Consider the following 25,337-nt stretch of genomic DNA (forward strand, 5'->3'; position numbering starts at 1 on the left):
GTTACCTTAGGAAAAAGGCAAGTATTTTATTTCAATAGCTCTGGAAAGAGATGGCAACATAAATGCTAAATCATGAATATTTTGAATAATTACATTTTCACCCAAATGAAGGGAAAAAATCATGCATATGTAAACTTACGTTTATTAAATTTCCTTCAATCCATTGTATTACCATCACTTACAACTGCACTTCAAAATGTTTCTTCTAGAAATAGAATTCTAGTATAACTGAAAAAAAAAAAATCAAGAGAACCAAAAGGAACTTGAAATGTGCAAAAAGTGTCAAGGGACCCAATTTGATTTTCAGAAAGAAAATGCTTTTGAAGCGTGATAGTTGGGAATGTCATTTCTGTGTCTGGAAATTACTTTTAAAACAGTTCTTTGTCTTTTCTTTTACATCTTAAGTGGAAACTCTGAAGAAATGCTAATCTTCCAATGACATCATTCAATAAATATCACTGAGTATTCAATGTCCTTATAGTAGGATATAAGACCTGTTCACTAAGTGGAACGATACTTCTCTTAAAATAAATGCACAATCTAAGTTATTCAAGACAGGAAAAGTTTTGTTAACCACACCAGTGTTGTCTACGCTGCTGAGGTTGAAACAGGGAAGGATGAATGACTGGTTGGAGAAAGGCCGAAATACATGCCATCTCAATGATGTTGGACTTGAACAAATAACAACAGGGCTACCGATTCCAAAGGTATGTCTCCATTTGAAGAACTCATAAATATTTACAAATCAGTCTTGTGGAAAACGTGAAAAATTCTGATGTTTAAGCAAAAGAAAAAAAATAACAGAAGTGTAAACTAAGCAAAGCAGCAGCGACACATTTTAGGAAGCCCAATGCAACTATTTTAGAGAAAGCATATTGCTATCACTTCAGTTTGGAAGGCAGGTGGATGTTCAGAATAATTGTGATACGATGAAGATAATTTAGCAACTTTTTTTTTCCCTTCGGAGCTATAAAAAAGAAATCTGCTCGTAGACCAAATTTCAACTCTCAAGGAAGAAGCAAAGAAAGTACAAAGAGAAACCACCACCATGAGGGCCTGCACCAGAGCTATTTATTAGCATAATTTTTCTTTTTTTTTTTCTTAAAGATTTCATAACAACTGAAGTATGTACAAAGTCTTACAGCATTTACACCATAAAAAGTTTTCTATTAGCTGATGAAATCTAAGGGAGTGCTTCTGAGAACTTCAGAGCATGACTACAAAAGCAATGAAGCAGACCACGGCACGTTCACCTCTCTGCTACCACACCACAATGGTCAGCTGGTTGACAGCTAACCAAACCACCTGGAAGACAGGTTATTGGGAGGAGGAGGGAAAGGAACAAGTTGGTCTGCATCACTAAAGACCATAAAGTAGAAAAAGCTACATAGTGTCATGTTTCCTATAGTTTGTTTCCAAGAACAGTAACAAAGGTCCAGGGCCTGAGAGAATAATATAGGCAAGACAACACAACCACAATGCTTAGCTAGGGCTCAGCTACCAAAGGCATTCGCTTTTGCTTTTGAATGGAGGTGCTACACGGATATGGCTGGTATTTCCATTTTTGTTCATGTCTTTTAGATAGCCCAAACCTGCACAAGCTCCACTCCCCTTTCCCCAAATATAACAAAAGGAGGGAAAGAGGGAAGAAAGAAAATCAGCATGGAATTAAGTTATGACCAAAAACAAAAAACAAAAAAAACCCCACTTTTTGTTGTTGTTGTTGTTTTAAAGACATTATCTATTTTTGGAGTAGCCATTCTCATTAAAAAAAAAAAAGGTTATAATAGCAGAAAATTTTGAATCAACCTAAATCAGGACAACGTGAACAAAACCCCAGAGCACCCAACCTCCTAGATTTAATTACCATCATTTTATTTGATTGTCTTTCTTGGGGGTCAACATGAGACAAACCATCCACATTTACACATACGACACAAAGCATAGCACTGCTGCCCCCACCACTACTTGAGTAAGTGACAGAGAATCCCAGTATGTGTGACCATGGTCAGCAGGCTCACCGTTTTCTTCCTCAGAAAACCCCACCAAGCTCTGTCTCAGGTCAGTCCCAGTCTGTTTGGGGGGGGGGGGGGGAGCTTTGATTTCCCCAACTGTTTCCGGTTCACATGTAGGCAATTTGGCTTTTTACTTCAAAAAGATTCTGCTCTCGACTTAAATGCCAGTTGACAACATTTTAATTAAGACACAATTGTGTGGGATATAAAAAAAAAACACAAGGACCACATAAATATTGGAGAAGTTGTATATACCATGTTTGTGTAAACAGTTTTGCTTAAGATCAAAGCCCTAATTAGATGCTGGCCTGACACTCTGTGGCAGATGTGTGCTCAGCCAGGCTCTGCAGCGATGGTGGAGTGGAAGTCAGGTCAGTCCCCATGTTGACAGGCATGCAATTTGAAAACATTGCACAACAAGCAACACAAAGAGTGGGGAAGCTTAACAACACTTCAAGAAGACCTCACAACCTTCACAACTGCGATGCACAGCGCCCCGCCCCGCCCCTCCTCTGCACACACTTGCTCTTACACGTGGGAGACCTTCTGGGACTCTCTAGCTTGTTTGATACTATATAACCACTTGATGATCCTAGCATTTCTTTCGATGGCAGAAATGCCGTATGGCACCCGGTCATTGGCACTGTCATCATTTCTAAGGTCACTGTTACTGTCCTGAGACTGTTCGCAGTCTGAGCTGATCATGCTGGCGCTGCGGAAGTTGAGGGATATTATGTCGGAATTAGCCCTTGCAAAGTTCTCCATCCCAAGGTTTTCTAGTTCTTCGGGATCCAGTCCGCAGTAGTTGAAGAACCTCTCCACGTCTGCGTCTACTCGGAAATACCTGTCACTCAAGTCTGACTTGGAGCGCTGCAGGGAGGGTCTTCTGCTGACTCCGCACGCAGGCTCCATGGCCTCGGCGGCCTCCGGGGACTTCACGGTGGGGACGGCGGCCACCTTGGGCTTGGGGGGCAGGGGAGGGGCAGAGCTACTGCAGGGGATCGCTTTGAAGGGCTTAACACTGGTCACTTTGCGGATATCCGACGAGCTGTGGGACACGTGGAGGAAGGACTCGGCCGACTGCTCCAGCAGCCTGCGGCCCAGGTGGGAGCCGCCCTCCTGTGCGCCGCCGCGGGCTTGCGTGGGGTCCACCTTGAGGGACTCTGCGAACGAGTGTCGCTGCAGCTCGGGGGCTTCGGGCCTGTACGGGGGCCAGTTCCTCGAGCTGTGCTTGTGTCCGGAGCCCGAGCTGGACCCTTCTGAGCTGTTGAGGATGTTTTTCAGGATTTCGAGTTTCAGGTTCTCTCTGTGCACGCCGCTCTCGGTCTTGGCATTGGTGCCAAACACCTTGAGCGTGGGGCTGCCCAGGGCGCGCTTGGCAGCGGGGCACACGGGGGGCTTGGCCATCACGGCCGGCTTGACCGGCTCCTGCTTGGCGTTGATGACCTCCTGACTCTTGACATACTTGGCCTTATCGGCTTCCAGTCTCTCCACGGCGCTGAGTCTTTTGGGGTTGGGCTCAGCCTGCCTGCGAAAGTAGTCGGGCCCTTTGTTGAGGATGCGCAGGGGCACGGCGGAGGTGAAGGTGCCCGCGGGGCTGACCGGCTTCACCATGCTACCTGTCTGTAGGGTCTCCGTGGGCATGGTGGGTGGTCTCTCCCCGGCAGCCGTGTTGGATTCTCTTCTGGGCGCCTGTGGATGCGCTGAATAGACACATGTACACGAGGCACCAAGGGCAGCGGGCCGGGGCTGGAATCAGTGACCGCAGCAGCAGCAGCAGCAGCGGCGGCCAGGACAGCGCCTCATCTCACACCTCGAGAACCACTACCGGGAGCTTCATTCACTTCCCAGGCAGCCCCGGGTCCGAAAAGGTCACAAGCCACAAATTCCTTTGATCTGCTTCGCTGCCTCCTTTCTTTCTCTTTCTTTCTTCTCCCTTCAAGGATGGATGTGGGAATCTCCTCCTGGTCTTTGTGTTCAACTGCGGGGCAGAGCTGAAACACAAAACAACCAACCGCGGGTTAGGAAGGGCGAGTGACATCACGGCTGTAGCAGCAGAGAAACCCCGGCCGCGCCCCGCCTCCTGCGTCCGGCTGCCAACGGGTCCCGGGGAGGAGGAACCCCCCCACCCCCAAATCTGAACCAGGGCCTCCCCACGTCTGTCCGGATCTGCCCTGATCAGATGCGGGAAGAAAGAGGCTGAGACTCTCCACGGGAGCCCTCCCAGCTGCCTGCTCACTGGTAAGCACCGCCTCCTGATCACGCCCCAAGGTTCTACTGACAGATCCAAACTCAGCAAAGGCTGATGCCCGCAGAAAGCCCAGTTGAGCCAAGCAGGCTTCCCATCCCAAACAGATCCTTAGGTGCCTCCAGGTTCTTAAGAATCCCTCATAGGCTCCAGGCTGCGAACGATACAACTCCACATACTACCTCCTTCGCAAAGAACTCAAAACTTCTGAGTCTCTATTACCAAGGTATGCTCAGGTTTATGGTGGTGCCAGGGATCGCACCTGGGTCCCTTCCCCTTCCCTTCCCTTCCCTTCCCTTCCCTTCCCTTCCCTTCCCTTCCCTTCCCTTCCCTTCCCTTCCCTTCCCTTCCCTTCCCTTCCCTTCCCTTCCCTTCCCTTTCCTTCCTTTCTTTTTCTTTCTCTCTCTCTCTCTCTCTCTCTCTCCCTCTCCCTCTCCCTCTCCCTCTCCCTCTCCCTCTCCCTCTCCCTCTCCCTCTCCCTCTCCCTCTCCCTTTTCTTTTGACTCCAGAGTTATATGCTGGGGCTCAGTGCCTGCACTTTGAATCCATTGCTCCTGGAGGCCATTTCTCCCATTTTGTTGCCCTTCTTGTTATTGTTGACATTGTTGTTGTTGTTGGGTAGGACAGAGAAAAATAGAGAGAGGAGGGCAGACAGAGGGGGAGAGAAAGACAGATACCTGCAGACCTGCTTCACTGCCTGCAACCCCCCTGCAAATGGGGAGCCGGGGGGGGGGGGGGAGGGCTTGAACCCGGATCCTAAAGCCAGTCCTTGCACTTTGCGCCATGTGCGCTTAACCCGCTGTGCTACTGCCCAAACCCTGCACCTGGGCTTTTTTGGTAACCCCCGGCATGGAAATCTTTTCTGTATTTATCATCATGCAACCTCCCTGTCCAGAACTTTTGAATTCTTCCAAACTTGAACAGGTGGGCAAGAAAAGGGATTGATAGTTGAGCTGATTTTTAAAAACTGGCACATTTGTTTCAAGTGTGTGGACAATTTGTCAACCTGTATTCATTGTCATATATCTTTTTAATATCTTGTTTGTTTATTAGTGGATAGAGACAGAGAAAAATGGAGAGGGCAGCTCTCCCCCACCTGAAACTCCTGTGAGGACTAGGGCCTTGGACCTGGATCCTTGCTCACAGTAATGTGCGTGCTTACTCACATGCGCCTCTGCCTGGCCCCTTCATATTTCTGCTAACGAGTAAACTTGAAAACATCTCTGAAAACCAAGCATGTGCACTGCATTTACCTCATTAAATACAAGCTTACTTAAAAAAATAATAACAACAACAATAAAACAAATCCTTCCAGATCAGCCATATTTGTGAATTTGGCTACAAACTCTCCATAATTTCTCTCTTACATTTAGTAAGAAATAATCAAGTTTTTTTGTGATAAGTTTTCTCCCAACCCCCCTAAGGTACTAAGACTAAAATCAAATCTTAAGATGCCAGTCATGACTAAAAATGTTAAGGATAACTTGGTTAGTACTTAAGCATTTCTGGATGGGACTTACACTTGGTCTTTTGAGCAACCTGGCTTAGACTGCCCAGCTCAAACAACAACAACAACAACAACAAAAAAGGAAAACAGGTAAATCACTAAGGGGCCCTTCTATGTAATCCATCACTTCACGTCTATCTCTGTGGCCTTCCCACCGCCACTTCTCTGCCTGCTACTGCTGACAAAGAAAATTATGAATACAACAGCACAGTAACTAATTCAAGACATTTTTGGCATCTTTGGTTACAATTAGGAGTATGAATGGGTAATATATTCAATTAGCCTGTCAAAGAACACCCTTTCCCAAGTAATATTATTATAAAATCATCTACTTTTAAGGTAAGAAAATGCTCATTAACAAGCAGAGGTGAGGAGTAGGGTTTCTTTTATTATCATTTTCTAAAACTCTTTTAAGCTCTAAATACACCATGGATTTGTCTGAGGCAATTCTGGGGTTCTGCAAAAAAGATTTTAATAAAAATATTTTTCCTGTGAAAGATGTGAAAACCTCCAGGCAATTTCTATATAATGACTTTCTTTAATTGTGTAACTCGACTAAAACCACCTCCTCTCATGAATATTAGGTATGACTGCTTCTTTGAGCATATTTCTTTGTTGAATGAAATGCCAGAATGGGAGTGGCGATTCTCTTTACATAGTACCCGAGGTCTAGCTCACTGGCAAGATGAATCGATCCTTTTAGGGGCAGACTAATGTACTATCTTCTCTAACCTCCAAAGAGTGGCGTTCAGAGCCAGAGGAAACAATGGAGCTTACATAAGCTTTAAGAAAAACTTCTGGGAGTCGGGCAGTAGCGTAACAGGTAAAGCGTGCATGGCGCAAAGCACAAGGACCAGTGTCAGGATCCGGGTCACAGACCCCTGCAAGCGTCAACCCAGCTTTGACCTAGCACGTTATGATCGGGCCCTCCTCAATCGATATCGAAAAGGCCATGGCCGGTGCGCCGCTATGTTCCATCACTGGGGAGCCAGAGACGACCCGAACTGCCCCTGCGGCTCCAGACAGACTATAACCCACATAGTCAACGACTGCCACCTCTCCAGATTCAAAGGAGGTCTCGAAACTTTACATCAGGCTCAACCTGACGCTGTTGACTGGCTACGGAAGAAGGGCAAACGCTAGAAGAAGAAGGATCCAGGTTTGAGCCCCTGGCTCCCCACCTGCTGGGTAGTTACTTCACAAATGGTGAAGCAGATCTGCTGCAGGTGTCTATCTTTCTCTCCTCCTCTCTCCACTTCTCTCTGTCCTATCCAACAATGACGACATCAATAACAACTACAACAATAAAACAACAAGGGCAACAAAAGAGAATAAATAAATATTTTTAAAAAGACTTCATTAAAAAAATAAAACCTTCTGTCAACAAGGGCAATAAAAGGGAAAATAAATAAATAAATAATAATAAAAAAGAAAACCTTCTGGGACACACTCTTGGTGCTTAAAGGGGGGAGCTGCCTTTACGACAAGTTTTATTTCTCCTGAATATGTGAAACCTCTTCAGTGAATTCAGGATCTTCCAGATGTATTGGGTTGTCAGAAAAGCCATGACATTATTTTTGTATAAAAACAGAAAAATAGATTCTGTCTTTTCTGACATCCCACCAGTATGTACAGAGAGGCTTGGAATTTTAGAGGAAACACTGAAGCAGAAGACAGATCTTGGACAATCAGTGCTGTACCAAGAGTCACAGAAAAACCTCCAGCAAATAGGAAGCTGGCCCAGTAGAAGACAAGAGATGATACCTTTCCTCTGGATCTGTCAAGACTATATTGAAATCATCACTCTGAACTTCGAGGTCCCAGAAGTATCAATCTGTTTTCTAGGAAGCATTCCCTAGAAAGCTTATTGTCGTCTTTTCAAACTGGTAGCTCACAGGGACAGTTAGGTAAAGGCCAGGGACTGCGGCTAGTGTGGAGAACTGGGGATCTGTGGCACGCCGGGCCTAAGAACAGTGTAAGCAGTGAGGAAGAGAAGATGAGCTTCAGCACACATGATGGGTAGGAAAATGCTTAAAGCCACAGTCCCTCTAACAGAGGCCTCATGTGCCTGCGTGTCTCTGGCTCTGGCTGAGGCCAGTGTGCAGGGGGACCGACAGCTCAAAACTGCCACGAGCAATGTGGCTCTCAGCTGACACAACTAATCCAGACCTCTGCTTCAACTCTGCTGATTTTCCAAATTCAAGATCAGGAAACCCATTGGAGCAAGTGCTTCTGGAAAGTAACACAAAAGATAATCAATGCTGAATAGACTTGAAGTTTTATGTACGGAAGAGAACAGTGGAGTTAGAATAAGGCCCCTCCCGTTGAATACAGGCCTAGATCCACAGGGAGGTTTTTCAACTATTATTTCTCATGAGTATGACTACTTATTTCTCATGAGTATGGCTGAAGGGGGGAAAAGTGTGTAATATTTTTAAAGATACAGTGTGAGTCATTCACTTCTGAATCATTTAACAACATCCCAGCTTCTTGATCTTATCTATGAAAATGAATGTGTCCAATTTGGTGAACTTGAAAATATCTTCTGATGAAACACTCTTGGAAGAAGTAGCAGACGTGATTTTCCCCTGAGGGTGATGAGAAGTGAGAGTTCCAGAAGGTCAGATTCTTCTAGTTTCCCAACATGTTATATCATAACATTATTAAAAAAAAACACACCTTTTTAAATCTTTTTTTAATATTTATTTATTTCTTCCCTTTTGTTGCCCTTGTTTTATTGTTGTACTTATTATTGTTGTCGTTGTTGGACAGGACAGAGAGAAATGGAGAGAGGAGGGGAAGACAGGGAGAAAGACAGACACCTGCAGACCTGTGTCACCAACTGTGAAGCAACTCCCTTGCAGGTGGGGAGCCGGGGGCTCAAACCGGGATCCTTACGCTGGTCCTTGCATTTTGCGCCATGTGCGCTTAATCTGCTGAGCTACCACCTGACTCCCCCGCCCCCTTTTTTAATCTTTATAGGATAGGGACAACCAGAAATCAAGAGGGGAGGGAGATAGGAAGAGAGACCTGCTTCACTTGTGAAGCTTTTCCCCTGCAGGTGGGGAGCAGGGCTTGAACCTGAGTCCTTGAGCACTGTAACGTGTTCATTTTACCAAGTTTGCCACTACTGGCCTCATATCATAATATTCTTATTACATGTATAAAACTCTGCCATGAAACATTCCCTCCTCATCCTCCTCTTCCTCCCTCTCATTTTAAGGCTTAATATTCTATCAGGAGTGGGAACCACTCTCATAGGTATATTCTTGGTTCTTCCCCATTTAAGAACAAAAACCACTTCTATCCTCAAAGCTAAAACACAGAGTTTCATAGGCAGTGCTTACTTCTGAATCTCAAAGACATGCACGAAAAATCTAAGATCTGTCACTGAATAATGAGTTGTGCTTAATCAATTCACAAATACCTAGTAGGAATTATGTGTAGGATATGTTGCCCTTGTTGTTGTAGCTTCGTTGTGGTTATTATTATTATTGCCATTGTTGATGTTGTTCGTTCTTGGATAGGACAGAGAGAAATGGAGAGAGGAGGGGAAGGCAGAGAGGGGGAGAGAAAGAGAGACACCTGCAGACCTGCTTCACCACCTGTGAAGTGACGCCCCTGCAGGTGGGAAGCCGGGGGCTCGAACCTGGGATTCTTATGCCGGTCCTTGCACTTTGCGCCACATGCACTTAACCCGCTGCGCTACTGCCCGACTCCCATTGTCTCCACTTTTTAAAGCGATCCCTTTAACATCTTTTGACTCGTCTATTTTATTTGACCAGAGGGTAGGGAACAATAACTTAATCGATCAAAACATCCATCAAAAATTAATGTTTACTACAGTGGCTCTCATGTGGTGTACTGAGTCCTCCTGGTGGAGAGTCAAGCAAACCCGCACAGGTATTTAAGAGGAACCTGTGAAAACGACTGCCAATTATGTGTTGTTACGCGAATAGCCTCCAGGTGGTGCTGTGAATCGAGCGAGTCTGGAGGGAGGAACAGGAGGTAACATCTGCCACCCATCTTCCCACGATGTCAGGTAAAGAAAGAAAGCAATGAAAATCGAGGAGAGGAAGACAACTCGGTCTCTGGAAAAAGTTACACACTTCCTCCGCCCCCTCCGTATTGTGGGGGAAATGACCAAGCATGCCTTGCCCATTTCGATCAGGATGAAGTCTGACAGGCCAGTGCAAATGTCATGGAGCTCGGGAGCCTAAGAAGAGACGAGCTTGTTCGTGGCACAAGTTTAAAAAGGTCTGAAGGCAGAGTCTGTTCTGAAGTCTCTAAGAGACATAGAAAAGACACTTTTAACCTTAGTACCTAGGTGAGGGTTTTCTAAGTCTACACATGGAAAGGTGTGCTCATATTATCATAAAAGAACTACTTTCAAAGACGACCTCCCTTCCTAAGGAAACCAGCAATCTTGAAATAGAGTGCAGACACTTTATAGCAGGGATAAGGGCTGACTGGTCCTAATATCCCCCCAACATTATTATTATTATTTCTTCTTCTTCTCCTTCTCCTTCTTCTTCTTTTGGTATTTATTTATTCCCTTTTGTTGCCCTTGTTGTAGTTATTACTGTTGTTGTTACTGATGTTGTTGTTGTTGGATAGGACAGAGAGAAATGGAGAGAGGAGGGGAAGACAGAGAGGTGGAGAGAAAGACAGACACCTGCAGACCTGCTTCACCGCCTGTGAAGTGACTCCCCTACAGGTGGGGAGTTGGGGGCTCGAACTAGGATTCTTCTGCTGGTCCTTTCGCTTTGCGCCACCTGCGCTTAACCCACTGACTCCCAACCCCCAATATTTCTAAGAACCACCCTAAATACATGAGGGTACACCTCATTACAGGTGGCAGAGTTAGGGAGAAGAACTTCTCATATTTCCTGTAACATTTTCTGTCCGGCACATTCATCTACCTCTTCATTCGCATTCTGCCCCAGAGAGATTAGGAGTGGCACTTACTAATGAACGAGGAAGGAACTGGAGTGAGAACAGAAGGGTAAGCCCTGTATTGATTAAGTCCCCCCCCCCCCTTCCACAGAGTTTTCCAAGATAACACCCTCCTGAGATGGGAAACGGAGAAGCTCATTTAAATTGAGTGAGACAGTAAACTGAGTGAACTGGGTGGATGGAGTGTTTGCATGCCCAAAACTGATCAGAGGACAAACTTGCATTCTAGCGAAAGGAAAATTCACTTATGGTGAGTTCTTTGGACATGGGAAGAACGGAATAGTCATTTCCTGTTAATCTCTTAGTGATGTCAAGCCAGAAAATGAGATGGGCCCTTGAGGATTTCTGTTGGCTTGTCTGTTGATTCACTCCTTTCTCAGGCTGTAACAACTCTTACTCTTTGGTCTACCAAAAGCACGACTTCGCTCACAGCTCCATGACCCAGGGGAGGTGAGTCAAGCTTAGTGTGCCTCAGAATATGGAATGGGAATAATAAATGATGCCCACATTTCACGGCCTGCTGCAAGAACACCATGAAATGGAGCACTGAATGTGCTCGGCGCTGGAACTCAGCACCAGGCTGTTCGGCCCATGGAAGCTATTATCAGATTTCATCCCCGGTGTCCACAACTTGACACTGATCATCACTATCATTAGATTTCAAGATTCAGGGTAACTCAATGATCTCTTGCCTTAAAAACCACTCCATTATTCCCAAGTGATAGCCTGTGTGCTATTTCTGTCAAAGTGGACTGCTCCTGCCCTTTCCGTCTAAAAGGCCACTTGCAGGACCCCATTTTTGGAGTTACTTAGAAAATATGCAGTTTCAAATTTCAAAGCAAACAGTTATGTGAGTGAAAAGGGCTAGAGTAAATAATAAAGCCATTGTTTAAAAAATGAAATCAGCCATAAGGCAGAGGGGCAGCATTCTCTCCTGAAACAAGAAAAAAAGAGAAATGAAATCAAACCTAATGTTGGCAGGAAAAAAGTGGTGGGTCAACTCTCAAGCGAAGATACATAATTTACTTTACTAAGCCATGTTATTTATTTTTTTAAAATTATCTTTACTCATTTCTTGGCTAGAGACAGCCAGAAACTGAGAAGAGAGGGGGAGACAGAGAGGAAGAGAGACAGAGATACACCCGTAGCTGCAGCCCTGCTTCACCACTTGTGAAGCTATCCTTCTGCAGGTGAGGCTGAGGGCTCGAACCTGGGTCCTTGTGCACTGTAATGGGTGCACTCAACCAGGTGCGCCACCACCTAGCCCCTACTGAGCCATTTTGAAGGGTACTTAAAAAAGAGCTTGTTGGGGAGTCGGGCAGTAGCGCAGTGGGTTAAGCATAGGTGGCACAAAGTCCAAGGACGGGCGTAAGGAGAGGAGTCACTTCACAAGTGGTGAAGCAGGTCTACAGGTGTCTATCTTTCCCCCCACCCCGTCTTCCCCTCCTCTCTCCATTTCTCTCTGTCCTACACAACAACAACAACAACAACAACAACAACAACAACAACAATAATAACTACAATGAGGGCAACAAAAGGGAACGAATAAATAAATATTTTAAAAAAAGAGCTTGTTTTGGGGCTTCCTCATTTTCATTTATAAGTAAATTCATTATAAAAAACGGCTATGAGCATCTCTGAAAAACTGTTTTTCCTCTTACTTAAACAGTTATAATGAATTAGCGAACCAGAAAAAAACAATATATATATTTCTGGTTTAGAATTCTTCCTTGGCCAAAGATAAGGAGAATGCTGGTATTATAAAGAGGGTCACCAAAGTGTCTGAGTGTGAGGGCCCCTACCTTCTCCCTCAAATTGCAGAATCGATACTGTGCTTAGCCAGCAACAAAAAATCGTTTGGAAACATAAAGACCCGCTGACCGAAAATAACTACAAGTAATTAAAAAGTAGGGCTACGAGAATTCCTAATGAAAATCCAATAGACCGCTTTACCTTGTCCAAACAAACACAGAAGTCTCCCATCTTGGTGACTTTAGTTCTACTGAGGAAAAGAGTTTCACACAGAAGCTTTTTTACTGAACTGTGAAAGGGAACAAGCAGGTTCATGGCCAACCTCTGCATCAACATGGAAATCAAGGGTCCAGGGTCCTTTTTTATACATACTGGTCCCTCCCAGCTCTTTAGAAGACTCATTACTGAAACAGGCCTACTAATTATTTTCAAACAGAGACCCCAAATCTTCATCTGCACTATTCCAGCCTTTAGGTTCATGATTAGTCAGCAATTTGTTTGGCTTTATATGTCAACTCTTCTTTTAGCCACCAGGTTCCAGATGCTACCATGATGCCAACCGGACTTCCCTGGACAGATGACCTCACCAATGTGTCCTGGAGCCCTGCTTCCCCAGAGCCCTTCCCCACTAGGGAAGGAGAGAGACAGGCTGGGAGTATGGATCGACCTGCCAATGCCCATGTTCAGCGGGGAAGCAATTACAGAAGCCAGACCTTCCACCATCTGTACCCCGCCAATGATCCTGGGTCCATACTCCCAGAGGGATAAAGAATGGGAAAGCTATCAGGGGAGGGGATGGGATACGGAGTTCTGGTGGTGGGAATTGTGTGGAGTTGTACCCCTCTTGTCCTATGGTTTTGTCAATGTTTCCTTTTTATAAATAAAAATGAAAAAATAAAAAGATTATTTCATTAAACTATAAAAAAAGAAGGCTCATTACTTCTTACACGTCTAAAGTTAATCTCCTACCCCCCACAAACCTGCCCCTTTCACACTAGATCAACAGTGCAACAAATTCAGTAACTAGGAGATTATTTTGCAATTGATGGAGTTCATGGAGCCACTGTGCTAAGATCTCATCTGTCCTTAAAACTACTGCCTTGGGGGGGGGGGTCGGGCGGTAGCGCAGTGGGTTAAGTGCATGTGGTGCAAAGTGCAAGGACTGGCTTAAGGATCCCAGTTTGAGCCCCCAGGGGAGTCACTTCACAAGCAGTGAAGCAGGTCTGCAGGTGTCTATCTTTCTCTCACCCTCTCTGTCTTCCCCTCCTCTCTCCATTTCTCTCTATCCTCTCCAACAACAAAACACATCAACAACAGCAATAATAACCACAACAAGGCTATGACAAGGGCAACAAAAGGGGAAAAATAAATGGCCTCCAGGAGCAGTGGATTCATGGTGCAGGCACAGAGCCCCAGCAATAACCTTGGAGGCAAAAAACAAAAAAACAAAACAAAAAAAAAACTACTGCCTTAACAGGGAAGCCTGGTCTTGCTAGTGTGAGCGTGAAGGCAACTACCTGTGAATGGCATATCGTGAGTCCAGAGCAGGAGCCGAGGGCTGTGTGCACGCGGGGATGCTATTTCCTTCCCAGCCAACATCAATTTTTAAGCACCTGCACTGTACATAGTCCTTTGGCTTTGGCTGTGTCAACCTGGGCTCTATGGGAACTGAAGCAGGTCTGCACAGTAAGGCTCAGGTAGCAATCTAATGCAGAACCTTTGTTTCTGAAAATATTTTTCATTGCTAGTGAACTGCCTTGGGGCAAAGAATATTTACTTTGAAATATATTTTAAACTATGTTAAGATAATACTGGGAAACAGCTGCCTATGATGAGAACAAGACTAAGGCAGCATTGGGAAAGGGAACCCACGGAGCTCACTGAGAGGATATTTAGGTAAAAAGCTACGTAAATTAGAGTTAAAAGCTACCCATTAACGATTATTTCTTACTTGGCACACACACATCCCCAGAACCACAAGAATGCATTTCACAGGTTTTTAGACTCAATTCTAAATTCTCAGTGAATATGACTAAGCCAAGTGTTACGATCCTCTCGTTCTAGAGGATAAAATTGGCTTCTGAAGACACTGGTCTCCGGCTCCATAGAGGGGTCCCTGTAGGCTGACCTTGGCTGACTTCAAGGTAACTTACCGTGACTCTGGTTACTAAAAAGATACATGATACATACTTCAATGCTTTCTATTTGAACATTATGCCTCAGGAACCCACGCTAACTCTATTATCAACAAAATCTACCACGCAGAGGCAAGATAGCTAGCTCACCTGCGAGAATGACTGTTTCGCCATGACTTCTGCCCATGATTCATACTTGACCCCTACTTCACTGGAAGAAGTTTTTGAGCTTTTGTGTTTTTCTTTCTCTTCATTTTTCTCTTCTATCTAGAATAGTTGGCTGGGAACACGGAAGCCCCAGCAACAACAACAACAACAACAACAACAAAAGAACAAATAAAACAAAACCTATCTTTTGACCATTCATGCTTAGTATAAGCTACCGCAGAAAGTAGAGGATAAAGGACTCTTTAAAACCTTTTGCTAAATCAAACAACCATGTCAATGCTATTAGTTTAAATGCATAAGCAGAAAAAGTACCATGCTTACAAACTAAGTTCTTGTCTTCTCTTTTGATACCACTGACTGCAGATCCATGGAAGGTATTAAGTGGGCAGCACACACTTTTAAAAATATTTAATATTTATTTATTTCCTTTTGTTGCCCTTGTTGTTTTATTGTTGTAGTTATTGTTGATGTCGTTGTTGTTGGATAGGACAGAGAGAAATGGAGAGAGAAGGGGAAGACTTAGAGGGGGAGAGAAAGACAGACACCTGCAGACCTGCTTCACCGCCTATGAAGTGACTCCCCTGCAGGTGGGGAGCCAGGGGCTTGAACCGGGATCCTTACACTGGTCCTTGCACTTGGCGCCATTTGCGCTTAACCTGTTGCCCTACCGCCCGACTCCCGACTCCCAGCACACATTTTAAGACAATGCATTCATTCTATTTTACTTCACAGAGCATTTGGAGAACAGGACCAAAAGTTTTTGTTGCTCTGCTAAAGCTCTCACCATGCACATAATAGGTACTCACTAAAGTACTTAAAGTTGAAATAAAATGCTAAGCAAAAACTGACAGTTTTTTATTTTTAAATTACCACCAGGGGTACTGCTGGGGTTCTGTACCTGCAACACACAAATCCACCACTCCTAGTGGTGCACCCCTCCTTTTTCCTTTGTTCTTTCTTTCCTTCCTATTTGATAGGACAAAGAAATAGAGGAGATAGGGTGGGGGATGGAGAGGGAAAGAGAAAGACAGACACCAGCTAGACTGCTCATGAAGCGTCCCCCCTGAGGTGGGGAACACGGGCTCAAACTCAGGACAGTATTTTATATAGCAAAGTCTCAATGGAGATGTTAGAGAAAAATAAACCTGGACTAATACACTGTTTGGAGATGTGAAACAACACAAAAGCCACCTTGTGGACTGGAGACTGGGGAACACACACATACACAAGCAATCTATTCAATCAACTCACTAGCCCTAACTGCCTAGAACACAAGTATGGTCAAAGGAAATCAATACAGGATAGGATTTTAATGCCAGACCATTAGCTTCAATTAAAAAATAACCATTCTGTTCTCCTTTGCCAAGGACACCTGGAGTGACTTTCCATTTCCTGAATACCTCTCAGTATAGCGATTCTTAGAACCACAAGAATTAGTTCTTTGTAAGTGTACTTAGACAAACTCAAAGTACACTTTTATTTTATTTTTTCCCCATTTTTATGGATTCAGACTGAATTGTAGGCCAAATACTTTTCCAAATAAGATATGTAAGTCAAGAAACACCTATTTTGGCAGTACATATTTTCATCTTTAGCACTTAACACATCCTATATGAATCATTTTCAAGCCAGAATGGTACAAGGTACAGCTTCACTGCAGTTTGCACCCGAGGGATAATTTTGGGGTCCAAGTGACAGGGAGCTCTGTCAGGCACAACTGGTTAGTCCACCCCACCACTCTGACTAGACCCATTCCTGCTCTGTCTGAGTTTGACAGGAATTACAGAGACAGACTGGAGGCCAACGCCTGGCTCTGTGGATAGCTTGGTATTAATGGGTTTGGAGCAGGCACAGAATTAGGGGGGAAGGGAAGGTACTGGTGAAAGATTGATAGAGCAGGGTCTGCAGACACAGATCCTCTCCCTCATCTCATCCTCAACTACCAGCTGGAGTCCTTTCACCCCGTCAGGATCTCGGAAGCTTGCCTCGTTTTCTGCTCTCTGCCCAGAAAACCTTACCCAGAGTATTCTGAGCTGAAGAAAGTGCTCACAACGCCCTGGGAATCCTGCTGGACCTCTCACACTCTGCTTCAGGGGCTCCCTCCCTGGCATTTCCTTTTATAGTTCTTCTTCCTTTCTCTCTTGCCCGCCCTCTCTCTCTCTCTCTCTCTCTCTTTCTCTCTCTCTCTCTCGCCCTCTCTCTCTCTCTCTTGCCTCCAGGGTTTTTGCAGGGGCTCAGTGCCTGCACCATGAATCCACTGCTCCTGGAGGCCTCCCCCCCCTTTTGCTGCCCTTGTTGTTGTAGCCTTGTTGTGGTTATTATTGTTATTGTTGATGTTGTTCATTGTTGATAGGACAGAGAGAAATGGAGAGAGGAGGGGAAGACAGAGAGGGGGACAGAAAGACAGACACCTGCAGACCTGCTTCACCGCCTGTGAAGTGACTCCCCTGCAGGTGGGGAGCCGGGGGCTTGAACTGGGATCCTTATGCTGGTCCTTGTTCATACCACATGCACTTAACACACTGCGCTACCACCTGACCCCCTCCTTCTCTCTCTTTTCCACTTAATAGGACAGAGAGAAATTGAAAGAGGAGAAAGAGAGAGAGAAAGAAAGAAAGAAAGAAAGAAAGAAAGAAAGAAAGATATATAGATAGCCTTGCTTCATCCCTTGTGAACCTTGTACCTTGTAGGTGAGGACGGGGGCTTGATAATGTGAGTGCTCAACCAGGTGCATCACTGCCTGGCCCCAATTCAGGTTCTTAAAAGTCAAGTTGGTGGACTCAAAATATTGTCAGGGAAGATGTAGTCAGAGTTGAGAATAGGGTCAGAAAGCTGGATCAGGGCAGACAGCAGCTCCCAAACTTGATGAAAGTCTATAAATAAACATTAACTGTTTACCTCACTGACCTGACGACCTTGGGCCCATATATATTCATATTTAGCACAGGAGCCTGCGTGACTTCTGAGTCCCTGTCAGTCTGATCTTGATGTCCATGGCCACAGCTGGGACCATTCTAGTCTGCACTCATTTCAGGACCAGTTTTACTCCAGGAGCAGAGTGTGCTGACCCAGCCTCCCTTTGCAGAGTGGGGCAGTCCCTGCCATTGCTGCTCTACAGTGAAGGCGAGGTCCTGGAGAGACCCACAGGAAGGCTTCTGCTGACATTCCTGATAGGAGTGACCAGTGATGGCGGAGAGAGGGATCTGTTAGAGGACTAGGGCAACCACATCAAATGTGGGAATCCAAGGATTCCCTGACTAGAGCCCCAGATGATAGCTGTCAGGCTCAGGCTCAGGCTCAGGCAAACAAAACAAAACAAAACACAAACAAAACTAAAGTCATGGACCCTTGGAACATACCCAAAATAGACTTCTTAGCTTCTTCCCACATCAAGACTCCCTAATTTCATCTGCTCTGTTCTTACCTTTGGGTTTCTGTCTGTTAAATATTTTGTCCTGTTTTTTTTTTAATTTTTAATCTACTGCCTTTCAGCACCAAGTTGCAGATGCTACTATGATTCCACCATGACTTCCCTGGGCAGACAACATCACCAATGTGTCCTGGAAACTTGCCTCTCCAGAGCCCTACATGACCACAGAAAAACAGAAATAGGCTGGGGGTCTCTGCCCAGTGGAGAAGTAATTATAGAAGCCAGACCTTCCACCACCTTCTGCCTCCCATAAAAAATTTTGGGTGTATTGTACCAAAGTAAAGGACTCTAGGGTGGGGGGGGGGGAGGATTCAGGTCCTGGAAGATGATGGCAGAGGAGGACTTAGTGGGGGTTGAATGGAAATGCGGAAAACTGAGAACTGTTACCCATGTACAAACGACTATATTTTACTGTTGACTGTAAACCATTAATCTCCCCAATAAAGGGATTTAATAAAAAAATTTTGGTCCATACTCCCAGAAGGATAATGAATAGGGAAGCTTCCATTGGAAGGGATGGGGCAAAGAAGTCTAATGATGGGCACTGTATGGAATAATACCCCTGTTTATCTTATGATCTTGTTAATCATTATTAAATAACTAATAAAAACAAAAAGGAAAATCAAGTGGTGTGGGAGATAGCTTCCTTCCCCAACCAGGATACGCCAAGGGCTGGCTGTTTTAATTCTTCCCAGCACAGCGCTGGACACGGGGGGAAGTCATAGACCCGAATCCTGACATTTGTCCAGTTCAGGATTTGTCTTTGCCTTAGCATGAAAGAACAGACCGCTCAAAACCATCAAAAACAGCTTTGTTCACTTTCCTAGATTCCTCCTTCTCTTGAAAACAAAAAAGCACCTTAAGAAGTCCTTTAGATTATGACAACCTCAGTCTATATTAAATGTGATGACTACTTAAGAAACAGACATCGCTGTTTCTTAAAGACAAAGCAAGTCTTTCATTCGATCTGTAATCTCTGCCTTCAATATTCATTTAGACAGAGTACCTGGTGGAATGTACTCCTCTGATCCTGCACCTGTAAGTGATACTATCTGCCTCTACCTTGATTAATTTTTAAGTTCCTCAGTTATGTCTACTAAATAAAAATGACTTATACAACGTGGTGGGGGGTGGTGAGAGGTGAGCTGCCTTTTAGGAAGTTTTCCTTCAGCTTCAAGCAATTTTTGGAGGTTTGTTTAGAGAAAGGTTTATATATTTTTTTTAATAAGAAAGAATAATTTTATCTGTGTCAGCAGATGGATGATTGCTGATACTCTGTGCTTGAGGATCTCTCAAACTTTTGTGATTGTCACAATCACTGGCATGAAAAATGCAGTAGCAACCGTTGTGTGTTCTGTCTGTCAGAACATATGCTTGATGGGATGGGGACCTTCTATTCATCTGTTTTGCACAATACATATTACTTGTGGCAGTTAGCAGATGGGGAAACTGAGGCTCAGAAGGTTTAAACGATTTGCCTGAAGATGGTCAGCTGAAGCAGCCTGCTGTCCACTTCAGGTCTGCCTGTATTCGAAGTGTGTGGCTCTGCTTTGAATAGTCAGGAATAGCCTGTGACCTCAAAGAGTGAGGGCCCACATCTGGATGTCAGCCAGCAAAGAATATTAGCTATCAACATCTTCTCCACCCCTGACCCATTTGATTCCAGGTCCCAGGCTGCTTTCACTGCAACACCTCCTTCCTGCTGGCGTGGCAAACTTTGTGTATCCACTGTCTGGAGAAACTGTAGTTAGCAGTACAAGCTGTGCCAGAGGATTAAACAGTGAGGGGGAGTAAGATTCATGAAGATGCTCTGAAACTCTGTGAAGAGAAGGCATTCATAAAATGCAAAAAAAGAAAAAGGTTCAATAAATTCAATTTATGGCAGTGATAATAAAAACACTTTTTTAAGTAAGATTTTCTAAGGGGGCTCTCAAAATTTCACTACACCCTCCTTAGTAAACTTTCTCCTAACTTGTTAAGGAAATCAAAATAGCTTCTCAACAACAGAATCTGATCTGATTAGATGGAAGACTTGGTTTTGAAAGAACTTCAGCCCACCTCTAGCTTGTCAGCAGAAGGGCTGTAAATTCTGGTCATGAGGACTGAGTGCAACATGATAAAGACAACTTTTTAAAAAAAATTAATGATTTAATAATGATCAACAAGATTGTGGGATAAGAAGGGCTCAATTCCATACAATTCCCACCACCAGAGTTCTGTATCCCCTCCCCTCCATCGGAAACCTCCCTATTCTTTATCCCTCTAGGAGGATGGACCCAAAATCTAAATGAGGTGCAGAAGGTAGGAGGTCTGGCTTCTGTAATTGCTTCTCCACTGAACATGGGACATGAGCGATAACCCTAATGCCATGAAAGATACAACAGGGACAGGTTTCTGCAAGTTTACGTAGACAGAAGAGCTGGAAGGCAGGAAGCACCACCAGCATATCTGTTCATTCCGGAAGGATTTTCTGACCATCGACCACGTGGCAGGCAGGGAACAAAATGAGCAGTATATGGAGCGCACATATGTGGAAATAAAGGAAAGCTGTAGTATGTTGAGTAGATGTGCCAAAAAGGTGAGCAAGAAGTGTGCAGGGTGGCACCGAGGAGATAGCATAATGTTTATGCAAAATGGCTTTCTTTAATGTCTGTGGCTTAGAGGTCCTGAGTTCAACCCCCAGTACCGCCATAAACCAGCACTGAAATGTGCTCTGGGTAAAGAGAAAAAAAAATTAGTAAAACAGAAATTATTGTTGGCTTATCTAATGAACAGAGTTTGGATAAAGTGATTGGAGGAGTATGAAAAGTAGTTGGCTGGGGGCCAGGCACCTGGTTAAGTGCACACATTCCAGTGTGCAAGGACCCGTATTCAAGCCCCTGGACCCCACCTGCAGGAAGAAAGCTTCATAAGTGGTGAAGCAGGGCTGTAGGTGTCTCTCTGTCTCTCTCCCTTCCTCTCACCCATTCCCTTCTCAATTTCTCTGTCTCTAGCCAATAATAGATAAATAAAAATTTAAAAAGCAAAAAAAGAAGTTGGAAGAGATAATAACTAATGACTTATCTTTAGAGTTTTGAGATGAGGTAATAGCTGGGAGTATCAGTAAAGGAGGTGATTGGAGACGGTCTTTTTATTTAAGACAGTAGAAGTGACAGCAGGCTATTATGTTGAGAGCAATGAAGTAGAAGAGAGAGAAACAAATGCACCTTATGTAGAAGAGTGACAAGAGTGTGACATGACTGTAACATACCTAGGAAAGAGGAACCTAGAAAACAAGAACCAGACTTCCAGGAGGCATGGCTATGGAGTAAGAGCAGACACAAAGTCGCTCCCCAGAAACAAGGACTGACAGCTAATGAACTTAGCAAATTCTGTCAAACTATAGCTGAGATATTCAAAGAACTGTAGCCTCAGCCACTAGGTTCCAGATGCTACTACAATCCCATCCTGACCTCCCTATGCAGATGACCTTGCCAACATATCCTAGAACCGCACCCCTCTAAATCCCTATCCCACTGGGAAAAATAGAAACAGGCTGGGAGTATGTACTGACAGGCCAAAGTCCATGACCAGTGGAGAAGCAATTATAGAAGCCAAAAACTCCTCCATTCTGCACTACAAGAAGAATGTTGGTTCATACTCCCAGAGGGGAAAATGTTAGGGCAAGATGATTGGAGGGCTCTGAACCCCAGTTCCACTAGAACTGAAGAACTTTTGTGTGCAGGAACCTTTGTTTTTGCCCCACCACAGAGAGGGAAGAGAATCTGGAGAACACCTGAGGGAATCAAGCACTATCTATTTCCTTATCTGACACGGAAGAGGGACAAGGAAGCACAACTGAAAATTTTAAGAGGTGTATGTGTGGCTTAGAAAGGAAGTGAGGGCGAGGTCTCAGAAGTAAATGAAAATAGTCATCAGCTTCCAGGTGGGGTCAGCCATCTTTGCCCAAAGGAACTAAGAGCTTCTCTGATGCATGCCTTTTCACTTTCCTGATTAGAAGTTTAAATGTTGGGGAGACAAAATACCCTATGAGGAATACGTTGGAGGGTTGGGGGGGGGGGAAGCCTTTAACAACAGAATTAAAAAAAAAGCACTCATTCAAGTCTTATAAATACATATACACACAAATGTCCTAAGACAGATACTCAATGGAGTAGTACTCAGCAGTTAAAGAGTATATTGTGGCCTTTGGGATAAAATGATGGTCGACTACTGGTGGTCAAGTAAGGACAGAAGTGAAGGACAGCCAGATGATCTCATTCATATGTAGAACACAGAGAATGGAAACACAGGAACCTGAAGACAGAAAGGAGAAAGAACATTCCAACCATATCTGTGACCTTGAGAGAACTATGGTGGTCATCAATGGAGGGGGGTGGGGCACAGAGCTTTGGTGGTGGGCATGGTGTAGACGTATCCCCCTTCCACCTTAGAAATAACGATTAAATATAATAACCAACAACAGAAACAGAATGAGAACCAAAACTTTTAGCAGAGGTGGTAAGCCATGACTTCTCGGAACCAGAACATTGCATGGGGCTTCTTATAGCTGGCCTGGGGAATCAGAGATTCCTTTTAATGCTAACAGCTCTAACAGGACTGTCAGGGGAACAGCACTGCTGTGGGCCAAGTGATAATCTAAACAGATAGCTCAGAACTTGAAGATGGACACAGGATGTAGTGAGTGAGGCTGACGCCAAGAAACGAAAAAATAGCAAAGAGCTAGGAATTTGTTGCTAGACCCCTGTGAGTGAAGTTATCTTCCACTACAGCTTCTAGACTGTCAGAGGCAAGACCCAACTGTGACAAGAAGTGACAACCCTTCTCTTGCCAAAACAAACTGTGATGCATTACAATTCATCTCCCATCTGACAGAGATAGAAAGTTTACTAAATTTAAAGTTTACCAGTGGGAGAATCCTAGACACCGGGAAAAACAGCTAGGAACTCAAAAGAGTATAAAGTTGTTAAGGAGGGGAGCTGATTTATTTTTATTATGATCTTTCATGAGAGTATGTTATATACTGTTTTGAAACATTTTTATTGGGGATTGGTTTATAGTACGGTCATTGACACATAGATACAATTTCTTTTAAATTAAAAAAAATATTTTATTTATTTATTTTCCCTTTTGTTGCCCTTGTTTTTTTATTGTTGTTGTAGTTATTATTGTTGTTGTTACTGATGTCGTCATTGTTAGATAAGACAGAGAGAAATGGAGAGAGATGAGAGAGATGGAATGTGCAGAGAGGGGGAGGGAAAGATAGACACCTGCAGACCTGCTTCACTGCCTGTGAAGCGACTCTCCTGCAGGTAGGGAACCGGGGCTCAAACCAGGATCCTTCCACCAGTCCTTGTACTTTGTGCCATGTGCGCTTAACCCGCTGTGCTACTGCCCGACTCCCAATACAATCTCTTATCTTCCCCTGATTAATGTCTGCAAAACACTCACATCCTCAACTTAGGTCCATGTCCGCCATTGTGAATACAGGGATCCAAGACCTACTCCATCTCCTCAAAAGAAGAGAATTTAATCCTTCCACAAATGCCAACTAATTGCCTGCTAAGGATCACACGTTGTTCAAGGTGCTAGAGACAGTGATGAGAACGGTATCTGGTGTTTGCCATTCTAGTCAAGAGGCAGTATAAGATGAAATAATGGTGGTAAGATTCTATGTTTAGATCGTAAGAAAACATAGCATGTGTGTGTGTGTGTGTGTGTGTGTGTGTGTGTGTGTGTGCGCGTGCGCACGTGCGTGTGTAGGGGCAACCAATCCAACATTATCAAAAGCAAGATGATTACTATAATAAATGCGTTAGGGGCTGCGGTGGAGGACCTGATAAGACCGCACATTTTACTATATGCGAAGACTTGGGTTCAAGACATGGCCTCCACCTGCAGAAGGAAGCTTCCTGAGCAGTGGAGAAGTACTGCAGGTCTTCTTCTCCTTCTTCCTTCTTCTTCTTCTTCTTCTTCTTCTTCTTCTTCTTCTTCTTCTTCTTCTTCTTCTTCTTCCTCTTCCTCTTCTTCTTCCTCTTCTTCTCCTTCTCCTCCTTCTTCCTTCTTCCTCCTCCTCCTCCTTCTCTTTCTTCTTCTTCTTCTTCCTCTTCCTTTTCTTCCTTCTTCTTCTCCCTCCTCCTCTTCCTCCTTCTTCTTCTTTTGGCTATCCTTCTCTGTTTTTACCCATCAGAAAAGAAAGGAAACCAAAAAAAATGGCCACCTCTAATAACGGCACCAGCAATCAATGGTAAGGGTTACGTAGCAGGGAGTGAAAGCTGCACAAAGTGATCCAGGGTCCATTATTACAATAAACTACCCACCTCCGGGTGAGATTTGGAAGTCATTTTCTTTACACAGGATGTAAGAAGCACGATGAAGCATCAAGCACGCTCCTCTGCGGCTTGACCTTGACATACTGTGAGGATCTATCCCTATCCGGAAATGCCAGCTCTGGACAGGCCTCTCTTCTCTCTTACTTGAGGCAAAGGGTTGTTTTTCTTGCCCTCTCTCTCTCTCTCTCTATTTTTTTTATACTTCTTTTGCCCACTATGTGACCCACAGTGAAACTTTCACTCATTGAAAAGTGTTTTCATTCCAGGGGCCAAGCCCCTCAGTAGTAATGCCACCCTGAATTTTTTAAAAGAAACAAACAAAAAACAACCCCACATTCAGTCGGCAGTCAGGCAGTGGCACACCCAGTTGAGTAGACATAATCACCAAGTGTAAAGACCCAGGTTGAGCCCTCCTGCCCCCCACCCTGCTCCCTACCTGCAGGGGGTCCACTTCACAAGTGGTGAAGTAGGTCTGCAGGTGTCTATCTTTCTCTCCCTCTTTACTTCCCCCTCCTCTCTCAATTTCTCTTTGTCCTATCTAATAAAAAAGTAGACAGAACAAAATAATTTAAAATGGCTGCCAGAAGCCATGGACTTGTAGTGCCAGCACCAAGCTCCAACAATAATCCTGTGGCAATAAATAAATAAATGAATAAACAAATAAATAACATTCAGTCCACAGTATAGTTTAGCAATGAGCTGCTCAGTCCTTCAGTTAGGACCTGATAAATCTTTGTGAAGAGGCCAGACTCCAAGCTAGAAGATGGGGCCAGAAATCACTTTGTTGTAGTATC

The 25,337-nt window shown here is 44.4% G+C and overlaps 1 protein-coding gene across 4 annotated transcripts in view; it reads right to left on the reverse strand.

Annotated features, from left to right (window-relative positions):
- Positions 1-1,047: 1,047 nt before the first annotated feature.
- Positions 1,048-25,337, reverse strand: part of FAM110B (family with sequence similarity 110 member B) — a 176,933-nt gene continuing 152,643 nt past the window's right edge. For all 4 annotated transcript variants that reach the window (XM_060201000.1, XM_060201003.1, XM_060201004.1 and 1 more), the window contains one exon: positions 1,048-4,009. In XM_060201000.1, coding sequence (XP_060056983.1) covers positions 2,544-3,659 — 1,116 coding nt within the window. In that variant the 5' untranslated portion in view covers positions 3,660-4,009 and the 3' untranslated portion in view covers positions 1,048-2,543. The remainder of the gene's footprint in view (positions 4,010-25,337) is intronic.

This window comes from Erinaceus europaeus, chromosome 1 (assembly GCF_950295315.1).
Source record: "Erinaceus europaeus chromosome 1, mEriEur2.1, whole genome shotgun sequence".
NCBI classification, from domain to species: Eukaryota; Metazoa; Chordata; class Mammalia; order Eulipotyphla; family Erinaceidae; genus Erinaceus; species Erinaceus europaeus.